We start from the raw sequence: 21,794 nt of genomic DNA, 5'->3' as shown, positions 1-21,794 counted from the left end.
CACCAGCAGGCAAGGGGCAGACTGTTCCAGAGTTGTGCACGAGTTCCGGCTGCAGCCAACATTCGATAATTCTATCAGCGCCCCACCGGATAGCGGGCTTGATAGCCACAGCGAGACAGCAAGAGGCGGCGAGGTCCTGCCCTGAGCATGGACCCTCTCAAGAACAGGAGGCAGACACGAATCGCATCATGCTGAAAACTTATAGCCAGAGGAAGCACAGAGGAGAGACAGATGGTGCTTGGGGTGAGGGCATGAAACAGAGACACACACCTAGTCGAGAGGGCAGGGGGACTCCGTGGGGAAGCAACCCTTGAGTGAGGTCCTAATTACAAGCAGAAGTGCGGGTGGGAAAGTTGGGAGCATTCCAACTGGAAGGAACAGCAACTGCGAAGAAAACCACACAGCTTTGGACAACGTGGCTGGAGAGCAAGAATGGGGAAGGACACCAGAGAGAATGGAAAGCCCAGCAGGGTCAGACCAGGGGAAGCTGGCCTGGGGCACAGGGAGCGCTGACGGATGTCAGGCCACAGGCTGACCTGATCAGAGGAGCAGTTGGAACAGGAGTGGAAGTAGAGCCCCCAGAGGAGACGGGGGCAGCCTGGCCTAGGGAGGTGGGTGGTACTGAAGGGACGAGCATACAGACCCAGGGTAGAGCCCACAGGGAAACAATGGGCTCATGGTTCGGATACAGGGTGACGGAGAGGAGGGTGTCGGAGGGCCTCCTGGCTTTCCATCTGCAGAGAAAGGAGACACAGGTTCCTCCGAGGGGGTGGGGTGGAGACCATGTGTTCAGCCTTGGACCTGGCGACACGGCCCAGGGAAGGTGGGGGGCGGACGGCGCAGAGGGGCAGCACGGGAAGAGGGCCTCGGGCAAGTTGTGGAGCACTTCAGACAACAGGAGGTCAGGCCCAGAAAGGAGCCGAGGAGGGGAAGAGAACGTTTCAGAAAGGGCAGGGGGAAGCCAAGTTAACCAGAACTGAGAACGCGCTGTGGGTCTGGCATCGCGGAGGCCCCCGTGGCCCAGCCTTGTCGACCACCAGGACACACACAGGCCTATACACCGAGGACTCAGGATGGCGGAAAACATGTCCATCGCTTCCCACCCGGTGGCGTCTGTCAGTGCCACCCAGAGCACACGTTTTAGATCCACCCTCCACAGAGGGTGCACCGTGAACAATCCACCGACACGTGAGGGGGAAACATTAGTACTTTTATTCCTTTATGATCTCACCTCTTTTTAATTCCCATTTCCCAACAATTTCAATAGTCTACAGCGAGTAAAACCCAGTGTACCTATGTGTGTGGGGGGGTGCATACACTGGGCCAGTGTGCTCGAAGGTGGTTTAGCCCTGGCATGTGGACATCACTGCGCTAGATTCCCCACTTCTGAGCCTCAAAGAGGGACCAGGTGGACACATCAGTGCTCTTGACCTCAAGCTCTTCTGAACATAAGCATTTCAGAGAGGGGCCCTTCTGACCAGGGGCCGGCGGGTGGGAAAAGGCACTCCTGCTCACCCGGGCCATGCCGGCTTCGGTGTCATGCGGACAGAAGGAGGGGGTCAGAGGCACAGCACCCGAGCCAGGTTGCCTCCACGTCCTGTCACGCACAAGCGCTCCCTAAACCGCCTTCTCTCGGCACCCCAAATGCTGTTCAGATTGCCATAAGGACACCACACGTCTGCTGCCTACATTCAGCAGGAACTAAAAATAGCCGGGCACGCTCGTTCTTACGGAGGAGGCTCCCCACGTGGCAAGAGCCCATCCTCTGAGAATCGGCTCGGCCCCTCTGGGGGCAGCGAGCAAACTGGCACTACGAACACCGCTTACAACCTCAGACAGATGCAGAACGGACTTAATTACTTACTTGAAATTCATTTTCTTTCTGAGCTTGTTCGGATCCCTCTTTATTACAGGACCTCTACGAATGAGAAAAAGCAAACACTTCTGGTAAGATGGGGAACACCAAACACACACTAACTTTGCAACCATCACAACAGTCAAGGTTTACGAAACATCACAGATCTTTAACGAGTGCTCCTCAACCCACGGAAGTCACCAGCGGCAGAGTAAAATGCGCCACCAGCGTCCGGCACTAGGACCAACACCCGAGGAATCGCTTCATTTCTTTACGAGAAAAGGAATGTGCTGTTGACCCCAAACAGCCAGGTACCTTTTCACAATGGCATTGTTGGAGGAAAGTCAATAGGGGGCGCTCTTCCAATCAGGCCTTCCCAAGACAAAGGGTCAAGTGGTCTCCCCAATTTAGCTGGGTGGCTCCTTCAAGTCAACACTATCCTGAGGAAGCTTCCTTCCTGCAAGAACCGGGAGTGTACACACACCCGTGGCAAGTCGCCATGGTCAGCAGAGAACGGGGACAGACAAGAAAGCCCTGTGCAGGCAGGAGCCCTGGCACAGAACCCGAGCGACGAGCCTGCCAACTTGCCACTTTCACAGACTAGCCCTGCTCGCTCAGCCTGTCACTGGCTCAATCTGAATTCTTCCTCCACCAGAAAGAGGGTTATGCGAATTTAATGAAGTCCTTACACTTACTTCATATGTTAATATATTAAGGATATTTTTATAGCACTTTCGTCAATGAAACTGCAAACTGTTGGAAACCAGGGATCTAGCAATAACAACTAGATCCTTAACTACCATAAGCAACTCTCTGGCTACATTCTTTCTTCATGTCACAGATCGTATCTTTTAAAAGCAATCCCCCACCCCAAGTGCTTTAAAAATCTTCATACTATCTTTAATAAGGGGATGGAGAAGAGCAAGTCAGAAACTTTTAAGCATCATGTAAAAATTTTACACTTAAATATTGCCTCTAGAAATGTCGTTATAATTAAACTAGGCTGGCTTAAGCCAGACACAGAAGGAAGCCCATAAAGGGAATTTTTTAAAAATGTGAAGGTAAAAGATTCTTGAACATCCCATGAAAAACATACCTTTCCATTCCACTGCTTTATCAAAAATACCTGTACCAAGAGTGGAAAGTGTGGACAGGGGAAAAAATGCCACGTTAAGCAACACCAGCTACACTAGCGCCATTCAAAGACCCCAGTGCGTTAGGGCAGCGCGCCCATCCCTCCTGCACGGACACACTCCACAGATGCTCTCATGCGCGCTCCGTACAACAGTGCCTGCGCTAGCTTCCTCAGCAGAGAGGCAAACAAACATCCACGTTCATGAAGCTATCTGCAAAAGACTTGCACTTATACATATTCAATAACATCTTTAATATCCCGTGAAGTTCATTTGGTACAAGGTACAGAAAGCACAAATGGGGGGATATATACTTTCACTTGGGTAATCTGCGTTTCTCTGATGGAAAGATGTTACAGGTTAAATCCCGTTACAATGAAAGCTACAAAAATGAAAACACCCCAGAAATACTTGTAGACTTTTGCTGATGGCTTGGGTGTGTGATGTGCTAACCTCTCGGGAGGAGCAACTGGGTACCACAAAAGCTTCGCTCCTTCCTTAACTCCGAACCACCCCCACGGCTGTGCTGCGACCTCAGACTCAGACTTTCATTGTCCCCTCTCTCCCCAGTGGCCTACCAGCTCCTCACGAATCGGGCCTCCATCTTTCATTTATGGTTAGTCTTGGCCCAAAGCACCAAGCAATCCTGCTGCCCACTACGCTTTTTGTCAGCACGACTAAAGGACCGGCCACGCTGTGAAGCTCAAGGCACAGCCTCCACCACGGAGCCAGCCAGCTTCGGGCAAACTCGCATCCATGGTCTCAGTCGTGGGCAAACTGGCTATGGTATTCATTTGGATGCTGAATGGGGCCAAAATGCCCCCAAAACGTTAAATCCTGTGCTTGTTCTCCCTTAGGAAAGTTAAGAACAAAATGTTCTATAATATGACATATGACATCTAGATATCCTACTGAAGTTTGTTGTAACGGGATTTGACCTGTACAAAATTCTAAATGACTATGGTTATTCCTATGCTGTTATTATTCGAACTGTATCTTCTTAGGGAGATACAGTAAATGGGTTATTCAGCCAACAGAAGTCCCTTTCCTTTGTCCAATGGTGCTCTCGGAAAGCAAGTCACTTCATCCAAAGTTACAAATTGCCTTAGTTCCCAAGGCCGTTCCTTTGTAATACTCACACCAGTGGAAATAAATTCTGTTAAGAATTTCCCCACCCCTGCCCACTCCATTCCACCCCCAAATGAATGCATTACTTATACCATAAAAGCACCATCATGGGGGCAAGATGGACTTCTGCCATATTCAACCCTCTGTTCTGTTTCCTCAGTACAGAATGTTCAGGTTCCCTCAATCCTGTAAACAAGAAGAGTAAGACCAGGAAATCTCAAACCAATTAGACACTCACGAAAAGTGAGAGAAGAGGCCTCATCCTGATAAGCCAACGAGAGACAGACTCACATTGCCAAAGAGAGGTCAGAGAATTTTTTGTGCAGAAAGATGGGGAGTAAAATGTATCTTGGAATCTGTGAGATTTTACGTCAGAGGCACAAGTTTATCTGAAGCAGATATTAAAATATATTGTATAAACATTTAACAGGACTCCAAATTTTTTGCAACTTTTCATGTTAATAAAGACAAGCGGTCATATATAAAATAAAACTAAAATTTTTTACATTAGGAATTTGAATACTGGTTAGTATCACATAATTACTAAAACATTTTGAAGTTGTAAACATTATCATGGTCTTTTTTTTTTTTTAATCATCTTATATAGATACAGATGGAAACGCTTATGTGATGTCTGGAATATGCTTCAGAATAACTCCAGAGAATGAACAAGGGCGAGGTTGAAGGACTGGTCAGAGGGAAAGATGGATATTGGGGTACCTGGGGCTCATTACACTCTTCTGCTCCACTTTTGTATGTAAATTCCCCATAATAAAGTCTTTTTTAAAAATAAACACAGACAGGGCAGGGCGCCTTGGTGGCTCAGTCAGTTGAGCGTCTGATTTCAAGCTCAGGTCATGATCCTGGGGTTCTGGGATCGAGCCCTGCATCAGGCTCCCTGCTCAGGGGGAAGCTTGCTTCTCCCTCTGTTTCTGCCACTTCCCCTGCTTGTGTTCTCTCACTTACCCTCTCTCAAATAAATAAATAAAATCTTAAAAAATAAAAATAAAAAATAAAGACTATGGGAAAAAAGTACCCTTCATATTCTAGGTTATTAGTTTTTAAAATGTTTTATTTCATGCTCTGAAAAAAAAAAGAAAATCATTGAATAATAAGACAACTTTAGGGGCTAAAATGAGAAAATATCACTTGACTGAATTTTGTCTTATATAATTTTAGGATTCAAAAATGTTCTATTTAAAGTTACCCAATATTCGGGGCACCTGGGTGGCTCAGTAGTTAAGCAACTGCCTTCGGCTCAGGTCATGATCTCAGGGTCCTGGGATCGAGCCCCACATCGGGCTCCCTGCTCTGCGGGAAGCCTGCTTCTCCCTCTCCCACTCCCCCTGCTTGTGTTCCCTCTCTCGCTGTGTCTCTCTCTGTCAAATAAATAAAATCTTGAAAAAAAAATAAAGTTACCCAATATTCCAAAATATAACAGATTTCTTTCTTCTAATTTGTCTAAGCTATTGGGCAGAATAAACTCTTATCATCTGGCCAGTTCTTAATGACAGATTTCTCTAATGACGAGGGAGCTAGTGTTACAACTGAACTACTTTAATAAAGCCACATTTGTGCGCCGAAACAAAGCACACCTCGCTTTCCCTGCGGTCTGTGTATGTGTGGCTGTGCATATAAATAAATCAGTGAAAGTGGCATGAAGTGGCATCCAGCTATTTAATGTCATTTGTAACACTGAAACATTTGTCTAAAAGTATCTTTAAAAGCCCACCACTGCATGAGCTAGCTGCTGGTGGGACAGGCTGGGAAAAGTGTCAAATCAGCTACAAACAATGACATGTCATCAACAGTGTAATACATTGGAAATGCTGTTTAAGAAATCAAACCATCGTCAATTACAGATACTGTTATATAAAGGAAGAAGTAGTCACTATGCTAAATGTAATGGTGGCCACAGAAATAAAAAGATACAAAAAAGAGTGATAGAAACATGGAGGACAGCTCTTCCCATTAGCCCTTCCTTCTCCACCAAAAACAGAAGCACAAAAAACTACACAGAGCACTCAGCTGGCTTATTTATCTCTTTTAAGTAGACTGCACGCCCAATGCGGGGCTTTAACTCAACAGCTCTGAGATCAAAAGTTGCGAGCTCTACCGATTGAAAGAGCCAGGTGGCCCTCACCTGGCTCTTTCAAAGTTTCTGTACAAAAGAGCAAGTTGGTTGTGGCCTTTTAAAAACACTCTGGGACCCATAAATGAGATATTAAGAAAGAACAATCCAAATGTTAGCTAGACTCAACTTCTAGGACATCTAACAATCTGGTCTAGGAAAATCTGGGATTATCCTCCTGAGTTGAGTCTCAGACTGTCGGTATTTACCCCAAAACAGGAGGTGTTGTACTATTTGGAACGTTCAGTCACTGTGATGGTCGTCTGGTCCTGGAGTGGCATGGACTCTTCACTGTGCGGGCTGTGGCTCTGAGGATCCACCCTAAGATCTGACCACACTTGACTCTCTAGGGGTCGACACGGGGGGCAGCACCTACCACCCTCCCTGTTCCTGGTAGGGCTCTGTGCCATGCCTCAGGTAAGCTGGGGCAGGGACAGGAGGAACAGTGTGAGAACTCTGGCTCCGGAGAATACACAGTAGTCATGTGGCTCCTTCCATAATCTTCTGCAGTACGTTTTCTTCTCAATGTTACCATGGACCCTAACCTTCCTTCTCCCTGATTTGTATGAAAACATTCTGTATTTATTGCTTTTTTCGGTCTCTTACAGCATTTTCTGAAAAAAATATTTTACAGAACATGTTAAAATGTAAGATCACAATGTAATGATTTAAAGTATAGCTGGGGGCGCTGAGCTGGTTCCGTTGGTGAAGCGTGCAACTGATCTCGGGGTCTCGAGTTCGAGCTCCACGTTGGACGTAATTACTTAAAAATAAAATCTTTAAAAAAAAAGTAAAGTATAGCTTATGTGATTCTCTAAAGAGCAGATACGACTTACAAGAACTTAAACGATTTTTAACATTTAATGGTCTTCTCTAGAGCATCTTCGATTACCTTGAAGAACATTCTAAAACAATTTGATTCTCTGAACTCTGCAAAGTTCAATGACTTGCTTCATTAACAGAAGACTAGAAGTTTTAAGAGGCTCTAGGAAGACATAAACCAGAAGAAAGGCTCCTTCCAGGACCTTCTCAAAATTTATGTCTAATCTCTGCCCCGAGGCCCCCAAGGCTTCAAGTGCATTAGTCATGAGCACCCCGAGGGCTGACCTGCAAGCAACATGTTTCCAGGAAGAGTGGCCTGGCTTCTCTAGCCTGTGTGTGCCTCCACGCTGGACCAGCACTGCTGAGCCTCGGGGTACGGGGAGGATACCAACTGATAAGCACTAAGAAGAGAGTCTGTTTCTAACTCGGACCAAAATATCAATACACTATGGTGTTCCCTTAATGCTGAAAGTAGTATGAAGGAAGAAGCAGCTAAATACCTCAAGCGAATTTTGAGGCTCATAAATTTCTAAAATTACCAAATCATTTTCTACTGAGGAAACAGAAGAAAGGGACTGGATTTGCCTTGGATCAAAAAGAAAAACAAAACAAAACAAAACAAAAACCAAAGGAAAACCCAAAACCAAAAAGTGATATATTCATTACATGTCATTCTGAAATCTTAACTGCTGTTCTCGTGCGAGCACAGCACAAACTGTAGCTGGTGCTACTTAACAAAAGCATTACAATTCTCTTTTTAAAAAGCATTTCTTGAAACCAAGGGCTAAAAGAAAGAAATCAAAGCTGTAGAGAATGCTCCAACTTCAGAGGACTCATACTATACCGTGAATCGTGTCTGTCACCTGGAAACCAGAGTGCTCCAGGCACGATCGCATGGACAGCCTGCGGCAGAGAACACATGCACAGACAGCTAAAGTAGTACATTCCCCCCAAGTGCCCTTCACGCCACCCAACACAAAGACATTCCTTCCCCGGACGGGTGGGCTGCAGTCACACCATCGTTCCAGGGACCAGAAATCTGTATTGGCTTCATGCTATAAATCCCAAACATTTAAGACCAGCAAGACAAAGACACTTTGCATTTGTCAAAATTAGACACAGTAGTCTGCCATTTATTTAGTTATGAAAAGAAGGCACCAAAGCAGGTATGGAAGGGCCGCAGATAGTGATTTGGCGACTATCGAGTATTAACTGAAGAAATACTAGGTTAGACCAAATGGGAACACATAATACGAGAACGATGTGTTACTTCTGGGAGGGAAGTTGACTACCTTTGGAATAGATAAAATTACACCACATTTAAAGTCCAAGGGGATTTTTTTTAAAATGCAGAGTAAACAAAACAACTTAAACTCATGACGATCCTAACACGATGAGGAAAAAATGCACAGAGTTCACAGTACTCAGTTACCAGGGACATGTGCTCTCCCCAGGCTCTTGGGACAAAGCAGGGCTCTTCGTGAGGGAGCATGAATTAGACGGTCTCTGCAATGTTTGTAAGCAATTTCTCAGTCGCTGATAGTTCAGTATGAGCTACCTATGGGCTGTTCCCATATTGTCTGGTTCCCTTATGTTAGGGTGCTTTAATTTATATTTAAACTGGGATTAAGAGCAAACAGGGAAGATGACATTTTGCTTTCTGGATTTAAAACAGACCATGTCCCAGACTGCACTCTTTTGAGTCATGAATACATATCTGCGTTGTGCTTTGATGCCTTTAATTTTATTATGGTTAGTACTCAAACAAGCACTAATATTAGCCTTCTATTGCTCAAAGAACACACAAAAACATTTTCCCAGACAACACTTGAGAGATCTTTGATGTGTTTTATAGACATTCATGCCTGTGAGACCGTTCAAAACGGTGAGGCCAAATCTCTCCATTCATGCACAGAAGGAACTGGCTCAACACAGAGTCACTGTTCTGACAGAGGAAGGGACAAAGCAATCCTCTGAGACTTGCGCCAACGGGCACAGGTTACATTGAATGAACAATACGTACTGACATTTGTGTCTTCCACAATTCATGATAAATAAGCAAACGGGTTATTTGTAATCAGCCAAACTTGCTGCTTTGATAAGTCTGCTACTGGACGTTGCGGAGCTCATGTTCCTTCCCATATCAGAAAGGAAAAAAACCAAGTTACATTTATAGCTTGCATTATCATTTCAAGCTCTCTTCTAGCAATCACATCTCTTTCCACGTGGCAAAGTCTGAACTAGTACTTCTCACCTTCTCGAAACTGTCCTACTGTGCCTAGGGGTGATTCTGCAGGGGAATTCTGCATCCGTCATCTGTGCAACTAAAGAAACTAACCCTCCCCGTTAAAATGAAGGCTGGGCCATGTGAAACAGACCCTGATCGGCAGGTACTTCTTTAAGATCAGACGGGTATTTTGATGTTTATAGTGTTGTACGTTGTAACGGGCTGGGAGAGAACGAAGTTCAGGGACAGAAACTGCCGGCAGTATCTCACTGCCACGGCCTCAGCCAAAAGCTGAGCAACATCTAATTATCTTCAACCAAGTCACTTGTAAAGGATTGTAAATGTAAATCAAAGAAATATTTCTCGTTAACATTTGATCCTCAGAGGTAAGGGAAAGAAAGGACAGAACTCGACTACTCTAGCGTGTCATTAAGCAAAACAGCAAGACCGTCTGAGAAGATACACAGGTCTATCATTACCCGTAGTTGTCCGTTAACATTTTTTAAAGAAGGAGCTTATCCTGACCCACCCTAAAGCATGCTATAGCGGCATTTATACGGCCGCTTTCGGGGATCCCAGTTTATCTGGACAGTGCACATACATGCATAGGGACATGTGTGCTTTCCCCACAGGGAGAGTACAGACGGAGAAAGCATAACATCTGAGTGGTATTATGTTTCTGTTTTTAATCCATTCATTTATGAAAGTAACGGGATTTATTATTTGGGCGGGCTCTAGATGTGCTCAGCCACATCTCTCAATGCATGCAAATCCTAACAAATCACTATCACTCTGGCAACTTTTTTTTGTTGTGGTGGTGCGAACAGAAGTCTTATGGCAGACTCTGTCTGTCCCTCTGCTGTAGGCCAGATTCATTCCAAAGAGCTGGTCAGCAATACGAGTGAACTCACACCCAGCAACAAAAATCACAGATCCTTTAAATCGGACTTGGGAATATCTGAAAAGGCACTGAAGTCTGTGGTGAGATCCCCGGCCCAGCGCTGGGAAAGCTCAGCTTTGCCGGCACCTGCTGGCAGGGGCCACCTGGCTCGTGCCTTATGGACTCCATGTCTGCAGTGACGGCCTTCTCTCTCCTGCGGCCACTTCTCAGAGCGCCCCAGTCTGGTTCCCCTCCGCCTGCTGTCAAGGTATTCAAATGACCCACAGTTTACAATGGCCATTCATGCCTAAAATTCCACCCGGCAACCAGTGCCCCTGCCGAGACCTGAAGAACAAAAACCTCAACCAAAAACCTCTCCAAAACATTTCCATTTGAGGCTGTAGGTCTCATATTTTTACTAAGTTGGAACTGCACAAAAAAAGTGTTCTTGAACTAAGGACTCAACCCACCAAGTATTTATACTAAAACAGATTCCCTCCTCTAAAGTGAAGGAACAGCTTTTTTCCAGCAAAAATGAGACCGCTGTCCAGTAAGTCAATCGTGAGCCTGGAGAACCCGCGGACTGTCCAGTTAGTAAGCTGCTCGTCTCCCGGCAGAGTTTCCGCCCTGCTCGGCGGAGGCAGATTCGGGAATGGCAACTGACATTTGCCTAATAAAAATATAATTAAGAAGCTAAATGTAGAGTGCCCCCATATGAATTAGACCTAGATGTAAAAACATATTCCATTCTATTAGTTTGGCAAGAATTAATTCCACTTTAAGTGCCTTTAATTATTCTGTTTATTTTTGAGTTACCTAAAAATAAACAGGGACATAGAAATGCTAAAACAAATCCTATTTCCAGGCATTTTTATTACTTGTAAGTACTATAAGGCAGTAATTCTGGACCACTAAAATGCTGAAAAGGACAAAATACTAACTACTGATAGTGAACCTTTATTAGGGGGAGAGTTAACTGCTCAGGGCCAGGCCGTGCCATCAACGGCTTCGCTAAGTTACCCTCCAGTAACACAGCACGTTCTAGAGCTGTGCTGTTCAGTGCGGCAGCCACCAGGACATGCGACCATTTCAATGTAAGTTAATTAAAAGTAATTAAAATTTAAAATCCCTACCCTCGGTCACACTCGCCACACTTCAAATGTCTGATAGCCCCCTATGGCTGGTGACCAGCACCCCAAACAGCACAGATCCAGAGCAGACAGAATCTGGCGCCTAGTTTAGCCTGGCCCCTGGAGGGGCACATAGTGCACGTTTAAAATGCCCCTAGTTAAAGTTATGAATACAAACGAAAGCCTCATAAATCAGATTTAAACAATAGTCTGTATCACGTGCAATTCCAGCCGCTGGTTATTAAAGTATTTTAAAAGTGTTGCCCACATGAAAGCACACAAATGAGCAGAAATGGGACTAATGGTTAGAGGATGTAAAAGTCCTCAAAGATAAAATGGCTCAAGCCTGAGCTCACTGAAAGTACCAAAAGGACATTAACTGGGTTTTTCAAAAACTGTGCTTTGAAAGCGCAACTTGATTAAATGAAAAACCCAACTGCGTGGCCAACACAAGAACCCTGTCGCTTGAGTACCATTGCTAAGGGGTCAGAGTCAGGGTCAGCTGTGTGTTCCTCATCACAAAGTGGCCTCAGGTTTCCTGGGCAAAGGGCACATGGCTTCCAACACTCAGATCCTGAGCACTTCACAGCCTGGCAAGGCCAAGGAAAACTATCCAACAAAAAGGCTCAGTCACATTATGACACAGAGTGCCAGCTTTAACTTTGATATTTCTGAACATTAAAATCGAATTATCGTAGACATGGGCATAATCTGCCCTCAGACTGAGCTGAGACTAGTCTCTTAAAACATTAAGTCAGAAAACTATTCTCCATTTCATGAACATCAAAATGGGCCCTTCCGAAGAAGATTTAAATGGATATTAAAATTCTACCATAGAAAGATATCAAACAAACATTTGTATGTGTGGTCAGTAAAATGGTAAATTCATGGTATAAATAGAAAAAAAAAATCCAGATATTTGGGATCTCCTACAATTGATGAAGACAATTCAATAAATAAGGCACTTTAATTGAAAATTAGATTCAACTAATATATAAAAATTTAGAAAGATTATGAGTCTAACAAATTCAACATTTTAAAGAAATCTTAAAGGGAGGTAGTTAATAAATGCAGCTCCACTGAGATTATATTTTGTCCACGGGGCTCCCCTGTGCCCTGTAAAACCTTTATGGTCATGTTATTAAAAACAATACCTTTTCCACATTAAAATTTTACAACCTAGGTCTGAGCTAAAAATTTCAACGTGTGAAAATCCAAGCATCATAACCACTACTAAAGATTTAACCAACATCATACTTTTCTCTGGATATAAAGCTGAGAATATTTGTACTGTCTTACTAATAAATTATAAGCAAAAACAGGAATTCAGAACATAACAGGATATAAGCAAAAAACCCAGTTGTGCAGCCCAATTAAAATAAAAGCAATATGTAAAAATAGCTTTAATAACCACCACTACAGTATTTAAAATCTTCCCAGGTAATTTAGCAGAGAGGATGAAAACTGTTCACAGGGCCCTCCCGTCCCCACGCAGCCTACAGACTCACCATCTTTAAAATCGCCCCGTAGAGCCGCAGGAGCACTTTCCGAGGCTCGTCACCAATGGTGGCCACGGTGTCAGGAAAGGAGCACTGGAACAGCATGTTACTGAGGCCACCTCTGTTGGAAGTCAAAGGACAGTAAGCGTCAGTATGTTGAAGGTCAGCTAAACCGCCCTTCTTGGACAACTACGGATGAGACGTCAGGGTCCCACAGGAACTACTCCCATCGAAGTCTCGATCGACTCTCAGGATACCTGGGGTATACACGATGAGCTCCATGGTGTTTGGATCAATTCCAGAGTCACATTAAAAACAGGCAAATTCCCGGGGCGCCTGGGTGGCTCAGTCGTTAAGCATCTGCCTTCGGCTCAGGTCATGATCCCAGGACCCTGGGATCGAGCCCCACATCGGGCTCCCTGCTCTGCGGGAAGCCTGCTTCTCCCTCTCCCACTCCCCCTGCTTGTGTTCCTGCTCTCACTATCTCTCTCTCTTTGTGAAATAAATAAATAAAATCTTAAAAAAAAAAACAAACAAACAGGCAAATTCCCTATCTGTTCTTAGCTTAACACTGGAGGTGAGCTCTAAATTGCATGTGTGCATGTGCACAAGGTGCGCCTCCAGAGAACGAGGAGGACAGAAGAGGACCCTGCGCAACCCTGGGGGTGGGGGCATCCCAGATGCATTCTTTCAGGCTCATGTTCTTCTAGCATCCAAAACCTCCACGATGTTCCCATAGTAACCAGGTTAAAATCTTGGGGCAGTACTTAACCCACCTCCCCGAGGACCTTCCACTTGAAGTATATATAGCTCCATGTTATTAAAAACATCTCAATCAATTTTGACTAACAGCCTTTTCAAAAAACTTGCAACACTGACTGGTTCTTGGAGTACTCAGAGGAAATGACAGGAGATCTCAGTACCCTGAACCTTCCACTCTGATGAGGAGAGACAAGAAACAAGTTACAGGGGTCATTTGAACAGGAGAATAACTGCCTTTGGGACAAATCACCTGCCTGGGTTGGACACGATTAGGCAGAGAGAAAGGGTAGTTAATGGAGGAATCAGAGCTAAATGAAGGAATATGAGATACTGTACAGTCAGGAGCTCCAGACACGACGCACCTCATCTGCAGCAGACTTCAGAGTCCCTAAATCCTAATCTAGCCAGTGAATCTTCAGGAACTATAAGCCAAGCACTATGCTGGAAGCTAGGATAATACAAAATTGAACTATGCTCTGCCCTTGCTCTCAAGAAACAGCCTCTCTAATGAAGACAAAGAAGACAAATCACAGGACAGTCAGTGTCGGAGGCTACACACTCCACCAAACCAAGTCCACCCCTGACTGTCAGAGGCTTCAGCATCATAGGGCAGTAGGCACGCAACTCTGGGAGAGAAAGTGACCAGGAGGTCGAAACACAGCTTTCTAGAAGGACACCCCCCGGTCATAGGAGCCACCAGCTTTTCCCTGCCTCCTCCATAACCAGTCCAGTCTACTCAAGTCTCTGGATATAAAGTCCAGTCTCTGGATACAGAGCTGAGAAGGACACCCCCCGGTCACAGGAGCCACCTGTGAGACTAAAATACACACCAAATTCACACTATCAGGTACAGGGATGGTGTGACTGCACAGTGATTATGAGCACACACTGACAAGCACTGCCAAGAGCTACAAAATACAGACCGAGAGATTGTGTGGGGAGCAAAGAGAACAGGGAGAAATTTTTATCTGGAAGTTTGTTAATGTTGGTGTATTAACAGGAGATAACAATTCTGAAAATTCTGCTTCTGTGGCAGACATTCTCCTCCCTTTCCAGGTTTTATCCAGGCAGCAACGTGCCTAGCATGAAGACTATTTACCAGCTGCCTTTACGGGTAGGTGTGCCTGTGTGACCAGGCGCTGACAAATAGAATGTAAAAGGAAGTGTTTATGTGACTTTTGGAAGTCAACTTAAGACATCCTCATGGGCTTTGTCCCTTTCTTCCTGTCCTCTATCCTGTTGTCTGAAACAAGGAGAGGACAGTGTGTCAATCGCGAAGCTCTGGTCTCTGAGCAACAAGTCCACACTTCAGTTCTCGGTTGTGATGTTGGGCCGGGGGTTCCACCCGTTACAAATCTCCTTTGCCGGCTGCTCCCAGGTAGGGTCTGCCAGTGGGGGCCCTGGAGGGAGGCTGGAAGGCAGGAGGAAGGAGACAGTCTTGTTGTGTTGTGTCTGAGTGCTGGAGTAGCAACAAGGGAACCCCCACTTCTTTCACCAACCCAGAACCAGCCTCACAGCACCTTCTCCAAGATACCAGCTCAGAGGGCTGGGCCCCAGCTGCAGGGGGTGCTCCTCAAGATCTCAGATGCCAGCAACAGCCAAGCAGTGCCCTCTCCACAGGCGGCAGGGCCCAGATCCAGGGTCTGATAATCCCCACCTCTTCCCTTGGTCCCCCAGCCCAGGGAAGGGGCTGCTTCCTGCAGTTCTGTGAGCCACTGGGTCCCATTTCTCTCTAATGCCTATTCACCCAATTCCCTATATTAAATTCTCTATGTTGAAATGTCTAGTGTTGTTTCCACTTTCTTGCCAGTGTCTTGACCGGCACATATGGCCAGAACTTTAGCACCTTCTTAGATCATGAGAATGAGAGCCACAGCCTAGGAACGGCAGAGCAGTTGGTTGAAAGGAGCCCGCATCTCCATCGAGCCCATGCAGCTGCCATACCTGCCCAGCCTGTCTACTTCCAGGAGGGACATAAATTTCTGTGTTGTTTAAGCCACTGTTACTCTAGAGCTTCTGTTATAAGCAGCTAGATCTAGTACTAACAGATACAGCTTATCACAATCCACGTACTCATGCTCTCCCAATCTGCAAACTCCTCCTTACCCTTCTCTGCTACCTAAAAACTACCTACAGTTTAAGAACAAGTTCAGGGCGCCTGGGTGGCTCAGTTGGTTAAGCGACTGCCTTCGGCTCAGGTCATGATCCCGGAGTCCCTGGATCGAGTCCCACACCGGGCTCCCTGCTCGGCAGGGAGTCTGCTTCTCCCTCTGACCCTCCCCCTTCTCATGTGCTCTCTCTCATTCTCTCTCACACAAATAAATAAATAAAATCTTAAAAAAAAAAAAAAAAGAACAAGTTCAAAGTCCAACCTTCTCAAGAAGCTTTTGCCATCTTCCCTACTAGCTCCTTGAAGGCAAGGGGAATGCCTCACTACAATTCTCAAGGCCTAGTGACCCCAAATGGTGGGTGCTCAGTATAGCTTTTCTGAAGATGACAATAACCAGCAGCACTGCTGCCCCACTGAGTCTCTCTTCTCCAAACTCCCTCCTGTTATATTTGTCTTATTAGGTCTGCTGGGTTAGGTTTGGCTCCCTGATTAATTAGACCGTAAGCTCCCTAAGAGATAGTCCTGAGGGAAGGTATCACGATACAAGAAAGACCACTGGCTTCAGAGCCAGGGATTCAAATCCCAGTACTGCCACTTACTAGCTGTGTGATCTTAGGCATATCACTAAACCTTTCTGAGCCTCAAATTCACCCCTCTGTAAAAGAGTTGCACTTTCTTTAGTCATTTTATTTTTCTTGAGTGGGGGGAGGGGCAGAGGGAGAGGGAATCTTTTTTTTTTTTTTTTTTTGAGAAAAGGAGAGGGAGAGAGAATTCCATGCAGGCTCCATGCCCTGTGTGGGCAACGGGCTCCATCCCACGATCCTGACATCGTGACCTCAGCCGAAATCAAGGATCAGACTGATTCAACTGGGCCGAAGTCAAGATCAGACTTAACTGACTGAGCCACCCAGGTGCCCCTCTTTAGTCATTTTAAGAGCTCCCTGGGCTGCAGTGTTCAAAAGGTTAGCTCAGCCCCCCCGCCCCACTCCTGCAGGGCGGATGCTGATGCTGCCTCTCGTTTACAGATGAGGAGACAAGACTGAGCAGGAGAGCGCTGGGCCGTAGCACGTAGTAGGTGCTATGGGAGCCCCACAATCACTAGAGCCTTACATCAGGACTAGTCTGTACAAACGTGCGTAAAACTGATGCCTTGGGTCTCCTAGGGCTGCTGTGACATATGACCATAAATTTCATGGCTTAAAAAAACACAAATTTATCTTACAGTTCTGGAATTCAGACACCAGGAAGTAGGTCTTCTGTGGCTAAAATCAAGATGTCGGCAGGGCTGTGCATCCAAAGGATATACCACATTCCAGTAAACACATACAAAATGACTGAAGACAGGGTGCCTGGGTGGCTCAGTTGGTTAAGCGACTGCCTTCGGCTCAGGTCATGATCCTGGAGTCCCGGGATCGAGTCCCGCATCAGGCTCCCTGCTCAGCAGGGAGTCTGCTTCTCCCTCTCCCGCTCCCCCCTCTTGCGCTCTCTCTCTCAAATAAATAAAATCTTAAAAAAATAAAAAAATAAAACAAAAAATAAAACAAAATGACTGAAGACAGATTCTGATTGAGCTAATGAATGTCAAAGGACAGTGCTTACTGGGGGGAAAGAGGCAATGGTGTTTCATGGGGACGGATTTTCAGACCAGGAAGAGGGAAGTGTTCCTGAGACGGATGGTGGTGATGGTTGCAAAACAGTGTGAACATCCTTAATCCACTGGACTGTACACTTAAAAATGGTTAAAAGTAGTAAATTTCATGCTGTACATTTTACCACAATGATTTAAAAAAAGGAATGAAATACTGATATGTGCTACAACCATCATGCTCAGTGAAAGAAACTGGTCACATATTCTATGACTCCATTCATGTGAAATGTCCAAAACAAGGAAATCTGCAGACAGAAAGCAGATCAGTGAGTGCCTAAGGCTGGGCGGAACAGGGCTGGGGGCCAGGGTTTCCGTCTGAGATGAGAAAAATGTTCTAAAACTGACTGTGGGATGACAGCTGCCTATACCTGTGAAATCAGATACACACACTTTAAATGGGTGAACTGTATGGTATGTGAACCATATCCCAATAAAACACTTTTAAAAAAGAAAAATGACTTTTTTCCATAGGTAATGATTTTTTCTCAACCAATTAAAAACTTGAATGTGCGTCTACAGAAACTATGTTTCCCAGATGTAAATAGAAGTCATACTTTAGAATTTTTTCAACAGCTTACTTAAAAGCAATCATGAGTACCTGGGAATCTTCACAAGAGTAAAGACCTCTTTTCCCAAAAGGCAAATCGGCTGTCTACCCCAGCGAAGGAGGAACAGAAAGAACAAGCAACCCAAGGCTCTGGTTTCCCCCAAGCCTCGAAGCACAGGGACGGTGTGGAGGGAAGAGGATGAGAGCAGCCTTGACCTTTCTTCTCAACTCAGTGCAACGCCTCTGGCGCATGGCTTATCAGAAGCGCCCTGCCACACACGCTCCTGGCTACCAGGCGACAGGACAGGCATCCCATCAGTTAAAAGCCCTCGTTTTCCTTCCTGTCACACACTCTTGAGAGTCCGGTCAACAGCGGGAGCAAACAGATGAGCTACTGTTCTAAGTTGTGTAACTCCATTCAAAGTTTAATCCCGTGCTCCAAGAGAAGGCAGGCGGGCCAGCTCGGCCAGAAACCAGCTCACAACCTGGAAACCCTTCATCTCTTGAATTATCCGTAGCCCCTGTTGCTCAATAGGCTGTAGTGGGAGGAAGTAAACCGCCGGTTATTTTTTAGTGACAAGCAAGATAAATGAAACAAGGTCATTATCCTGGATGACCCAAGCTGTGAGAAACCACCTAGAAAAACGCCAGTTACCAATGAGCCAAACAACATGACTGAGAATAAGAAGATACGTTGGGAAGATACACCCCAGACATGGAAGCACAACTACAAGGGCCCAGTTTACCACACAGTTTGTCAAGATACCCTCCCAAGTAAAACCCCAGGAACTCCCAAGGATTTCAAACAAGCAGCAGAACAGCTTTTTAAGAAACATACATGTCCTAGTGGAGCTGAGGAGACACGAGATACTCCAGGAAGCACAATATCAAATAAAATGAAACAAACACATGTATTTCACATCGAACACAGGTCAGCAGCCCGTGGCGGGCACTCACCAGCCCGCTCAGACCTCCAGTACAGAGCCAGTGGGCTCACCAGCACAAAAAAGAGCTTCGCGCACACAAATCGTTAATTAGATATCAAGATAATCCTTTCCATTTCTCTGGATACCCAGAGGAAAAACCATGCAATAACAAAGCAAAGAACAACCCCCAAGCTGAAGAACTAGGGCTAACGGGTTTCCATGCCGAAGAAAGTCGTTTTAGTGAAAACAAAGCCACACAACACAGCAGCCCCGAGGAGCACTTTGCTGCTTTTGTCATATTCGTGTTCATATTCACAAGCAATAAAGAACTCAGGTGACCTGGGTGTGCTTTTAAGGACTCAGCTAAGTTATATCAGTTTTACTGGAGCAACTAAAGTAAGCTGCTTTTAATGTGTAGTAAATTGTTTGCCTTTCAGATTTTAGAATCCATGTTCCAAAAAATCATGTTAATATGGATCTTAAAGACCCCCCAAAATAAAAAAATATAACAAGTTACTCAAATTCTATCATCCAAACATAACCACTTTTGAACATTCTGGGCGGTTTTGTTTCTTTTTTTAAATAGGCTCCACGCCCAAGGTGGGGCTTGAACTCATAACCCTGAGATCAAGAGGTACATGCTCTACAAACTGAGCCAGCCAGGCGCCCCTAACATTCTGGGTTTTTTAGTTGTTATTTTCCCAAGCTCCTCTTTTCCTACTTCTTTCTTGTTATTAAAATTGGGATCATACTGAATGTACTACTCACGTTCCTTTTCCATTTATATTACACGCATTTTCCATCAATTCAGCATTAAAAACACAATTTTTAATCATACACACAATTTCATCTTAAAGGCTAAGCATGGTTTAGCCAATGGCCCACTGCTGGAGACAGTGGGCTTTTCCATAACTTTCTACTTCTATCCGTAACTCTACAGTATGGACACCCGGTACATCAATCTTTATGCACAATCTGATGAGACGCTTTAGTTACGTTGGTTTTTCTGGGTCAAAGGGCACTAACATTTTTAAACTCTTGCTACCCATTGCCAAAGTGTCCTACAAACAAAGCCACACCACTCACTCCTTGCCTGTCAGCACATCAGAACTCCCCTCTCATATTCTTTTATTTTATTTTTTTAAGATTTATGTATTTGAGAGAGAGACAGAGAGAATGCAGGTGGGGGGGCAGAGGAAGAGGGAATCTCAGACTCCCCGCTGAGTGAGGAGCCGGACGCGGGGCTTGATTTCACAACCCTGAGATCATGACCTGAGCTAAAACCAAGAAGCAGACATTTAACCAACTGAGCCATCCAAGTGCCCCTGTCTCATATTCTTGACTGACTTATTTAACAACAAAAACCTGAGAGATCAAAATATAATTTTTAAAAACATCAACTGCAGGGCACCCGGGTGGGTCAGTCAGTTGGGCATTTGACTCTTGGTTTCAGCTTGGGTTGTGGTCTTGGGGACGTGGGATGGAGCCCTGTGTCAGGCTCCCTGCTCAGCAGGGAGTCTGCCTTCCCTCTCTCTCTCTCTCCCCCTCTGCCCCTCCCCCAGCTCGTGCACACACATTCTCCCTCTAAAATGAATAAATCTTTAAAAATTAATAAATAAAAAACATCAAATTGCTAGTGAAGATAACTAAAATTTTTTTAAGTCTACAATATACATGAAGTTATTAACAAAGGCCATGAAATATTTTTAAGTTAAAAAACTGTTGCATTGGAGGGCGCCTGGGTGGCTCAGTTGGTTAAGCGACTGCCTTCGGCTCAGGTCATGATCCTGGAGTCCCTGGATCGAGTGTCTGGATCGAGTCCCGCATCGGGCTCCCTGCTCGGCAGGGAGCCTGCTTCTGCCTCTGACCCTCCCCCCTCTCATGTGCTCTCTCTCTCTCATTCTCTCTGTCTCAAATAAATAAATAAAATCTTTAAAAAAAAAAATTTGTTGCATTGGAAATATTTATAGGTACATCAATACAGAAAAAATAAATTTATTAAAATACATAATAAAACATGCTAAGAGTTAGCTTTATTTAACTGACTTCTTGGGGGTTGGACCTCGGGTGGCTCAGTTGGTTAAGCGTCTGCCTTTGGCTCAGGTCATGACCCCAGGGTGGTGGGATGAGCTCCGCACTGCATCAGCTCCCTGCTCAGCAGGGACTCTGCTTCTCCCTTTGCCCCTCCCCCTGCTCATGCGCGCTCTCTCCCTCCCTCTCAAATAAGTAATTCTTAAAAAAAAGACTTCTTGGTGACATGCATCAGTGACTCCATGCTAGGTTACTTCAAAATTGATAAATGTCAATCCATTAACCTCCTCATAAAGTCATACAATTAATTGCACTAAACAACAAGAAGAGAAGATCAAACTGGAAAACGTAAAATAGAAGATAATCTAAAATTTTAGTTGACCCAGAAATACGTCAAAGATACGGTGTCACAGTAGGCAACATACTGATCAACATTATTAAAAAGAACCTTGGGAAATTCCACAAAATCATTTCAAAACAAAAACCTCTCCATACAACACTGAGAACTGGTATTTGACGCTACTTCCTCTTCAAAGTTCCTTATGGCAAGACACAGCAATCGTGCCTTCTTTTTGGTGTTGTCGTTAAAGATTTATTTATTTATTTGACACAGAGAGAGAGACAGCTAGAGAGGGAACACAGGAGGGGGAGTGGGAGAGGGAGAAGCAGGCTTCCCACCAAGCAGGGAGCCCGATGTGAGGCTCGATCCCAGGACCCCGAGATCACGACCTGAGCCGAAGGCAGACGCTTAACGACTGAGCCACCCAGGCGTCCCAGCAATCGTGCCTTCTTAAGGTGCAAGGACTTCCTCAAATAGAAGCCTAACGGACAACAGGTTCCATATGGTCAAGTACGAACCACAATGTCCCCAAACATACAAGATTATAATTCTTATATGTCAGCTATTCCATTCGACGTACACCTATCACAAAAAAATGTTTCAGCACTTAAACCACTTAAACCAA

General features: G+C 45.1%; 1 protein-coding gene across 3 annotated transcripts in view; it reads right to left on the bottom strand.

The window, feature by feature from the left end:
• The window catches only part of CHKA (choline kinase alpha), a 61,218-nt gene that overhangs the window by 22,524 nt on the left and 16,900 nt on the right, over positions 1-21,794 (bottom strand). For 2 of the 3 annotated variants that reach the window (XM_045893135.3, XM_064576077.1), the window contains exons 2-3: positions 12,815-12,926; positions 1,865-1,918 (exon numbers count right to left, since the gene is read on the bottom strand). In XM_045893135.3, coding sequence (XP_045749091.1) covers positions 1,865-1,918; positions 12,815-12,926 — 166 coding nt within the window. The remainder of the gene's footprint in view (positions 1-1,864; positions 1,919-12,814; positions 12,927-21,794) is intronic. The other variant, XM_045893136.3, reaches the window with a different exon arrangement.

The sequence above is a fragment of the Mirounga angustirostris genome, unplaced genomic scaffold (assembly GCF_029215605.1).
Source record: "Mirounga angustirostris isolate CCGP_5_RB_7025 unplaced genomic scaffold, mMirAng1.0.hap1 SCAF_13, whole genome shotgun sequence".
Taxonomy (NCBI): Eukaryota; Metazoa; Chordata; class Mammalia; order Carnivora; family Phocidae; genus Mirounga; species Mirounga angustirostris.
The sequence above is the reverse complement of the archived record's forward strand: the minus strand, read 5'-3'. Positions and strand labels throughout refer to the sequence as shown.